The 2043-nt window shown below is 49.3% G+C and overlaps 1 protein-coding gene across 1 annotated transcript in view; it reads right to left on the bottom strand.

Moving 5' to 3' along the window:
* Positions 1–827: 827 nt before the first annotated feature.
* GPC3 (glypican 3) overlaps positions 828–2043 on the bottom strand; it is a 399544-nt gene continuing 398328 nt past the window's right edge. The window contains exon 8 of the mRNA XM_059385454.1: positions 828–1369. Coding sequence (XP_059241437.1) covers positions 1200–1369 — 170 coding nt within the window. The 3' untranslated portion in view covers positions 828–1199. The remainder of the gene's footprint in view (positions 1370–2043) is intronic.

Raw genomic sequence — 2043 nt, 5'->3', positions numbered from 1 at the left:
CAGCTTCTCCCATCCTTGTCCTCAGGTAGGAGTTGAGTTCCTGCTCATTGGAAAGAATCAATAACATTTCTGTTGGAAAACAACAACAAAAAAACCCAAAAAACATCGTTTCTGTTGACCTGACCTGGCAAATGAGCCATATGTTAGCCATTGTAACAGTAGCAGGTTGGTTATTCCTCAGGTTCTTTGGCAGCAGCATGTCCAGAGATCAACATCAGCGCCACGATGGTTTGTAATGTTGGGTGTATAAACCCTAATTTCAATGGGAATACCAGCCTCCAATCGGCAAAGAGCTGGTGTGGCGTGTTGGTGCCAGACTGGACGCTCCAGGAGAATGGGGATACACGTGTCGAAGAAACCCACCTGTAGCTAAGAGTGGATGCAGTTGCTTCCTCTAAATCATGGCTTTCCTGATGCCCACCTTTGCAGTCTGACTCAGGGCGACTGCTGGTCCTGCCATGGCCTTGTCCCTGGAGAAGGGTGACAGACGACCCACCACATGGAGGGTTTCTCTTTGGGGGAAGTATTTTCAGCCCAATAAAGAGTAGGAAATGGAACTTTTCGAGATACCTTTTGTTCATTGGCGAGAACATGCTAACTCAAGATTTCCACATGAAGATTAGGCATTGGGAGTGTGTTGTGTGTGTGGGGGGTGGTCTGACTGGGGCTCCGGTGAGGATTGATCCCCCACTGACAGGCGGGCTGGGAAGGACCTTATCGACACCTGATGGGATGGGATTTTTCCCATACTGAACAGAAAGCTAGGCAAGAGGAGGGAAAAGCACTGCATGGTCACCATACACGAGGGCTTACAAAAAAAGACCCAATGCGTTTTTATTTGAACATTTATTTATTTTTTTTTTCCAAAGAAATCCATGCAAAGGGAAAGAGAGAAAGAGAAAGGGAGACATGGTAACCATGGTCTAGCAACCAAACATAGGAAAATAATTTGGCACAACTTGAGTTTTTTTCTTTGCAAAAAGACGATCTATGCTACCACTAAAATTTACCTCCCTCAAAGACACCACTGATTTTCGAAAACACAACACACAGCTGGTCTTCTACTTGATGGCTGGAGGTATACAAGATAAAAAAATAGAAAAAAATAAGAAGGTGGCTCCCTTTATAGAGGAAGACCACGGGGGGCCGCCAGGCAACAAGGGTGCTGCCAGGCAGAATGGGCGCTGTGCACTGGGAAGTCAGTGCACCAGCAAAAAGAAGCCCACTATGTAGATGGCCAAGCTGGTGAGAACCTTCAGTGGGGAGTTGCCGTTCCCCAGGTTGTGAGAGGCTGCTATCTCGTTGTCCTTCTGATTCACGTGCTGCTTGCTTCCAGGCGCCTCGTCCACATCCAGATCATAAGCCAGTTCTGCCGAAAAGAAAAGAATCAATTGAAATTCGGGATGCCCCACAGCCTCGGGGGTCCGCTAGTCATAGCTTAAGTGGTCTCGACCGCTGGGGTGCCCCAGCTTTTATGGAAAGGAAGGGCTCTGGCTGAGAAGGAGCTAGGGCTGGGTGCATGGGGTGTCTGTTAGAGGAAGGAGATGGCCAGAGGGGTTCCTTCCCGAGGAGGCACCAATGGCAAGAGGTTGGCTGCTCCCCTCTGTCCTTCAGCTCCGCCCACCCACACCCCAGGGTGCAGGTCAGGAGTTCCCCACAGTCTCCCCCCAGGCCAGGCTGTGCCTGAAGGTCACTTTCACCAAATCTCACTGGTATGGAAACGTAAGGTGTTGGGTGGATGCACTCTGCGTGTGCCTTTGTGTGTCTGTGTGTCAGTGGGGACGTGGCGGGGGGAGGGGGGATGGTATAGACTCTAGTGTGCCTCTCCTGGGCCCTGTGTCCCCCAGATGTTCTCCTTGAAACCTTGCTTGAATTAGAATCGAGGATAGGGTAGTTTGCCATTGAAAGTGGTTTCATTTTTCCCAAATACTTCTTTTTTGATTTATGTTGTCTTTTCGTCCCCCACTCTACAACACACACATGTACACACACAAACACACACACACACACACACACACACACACACACACACACACACACACA

This window comes from Mustela nigripes, chromosome X (genome assembly GCF_022355385.1).
Source record: "Mustela nigripes isolate SB6536 chromosome X, MUSNIG.SB6536, whole genome shotgun sequence".
Classification (NCBI taxonomy): Eukaryota; Metazoa; Chordata; class Mammalia; order Carnivora; family Mustelidae; genus Mustela; species Mustela nigripes.
The sequence above is the reverse complement of the archived record's forward strand: the minus strand, read 5'-3'. Positions and strand labels throughout refer to the sequence as shown.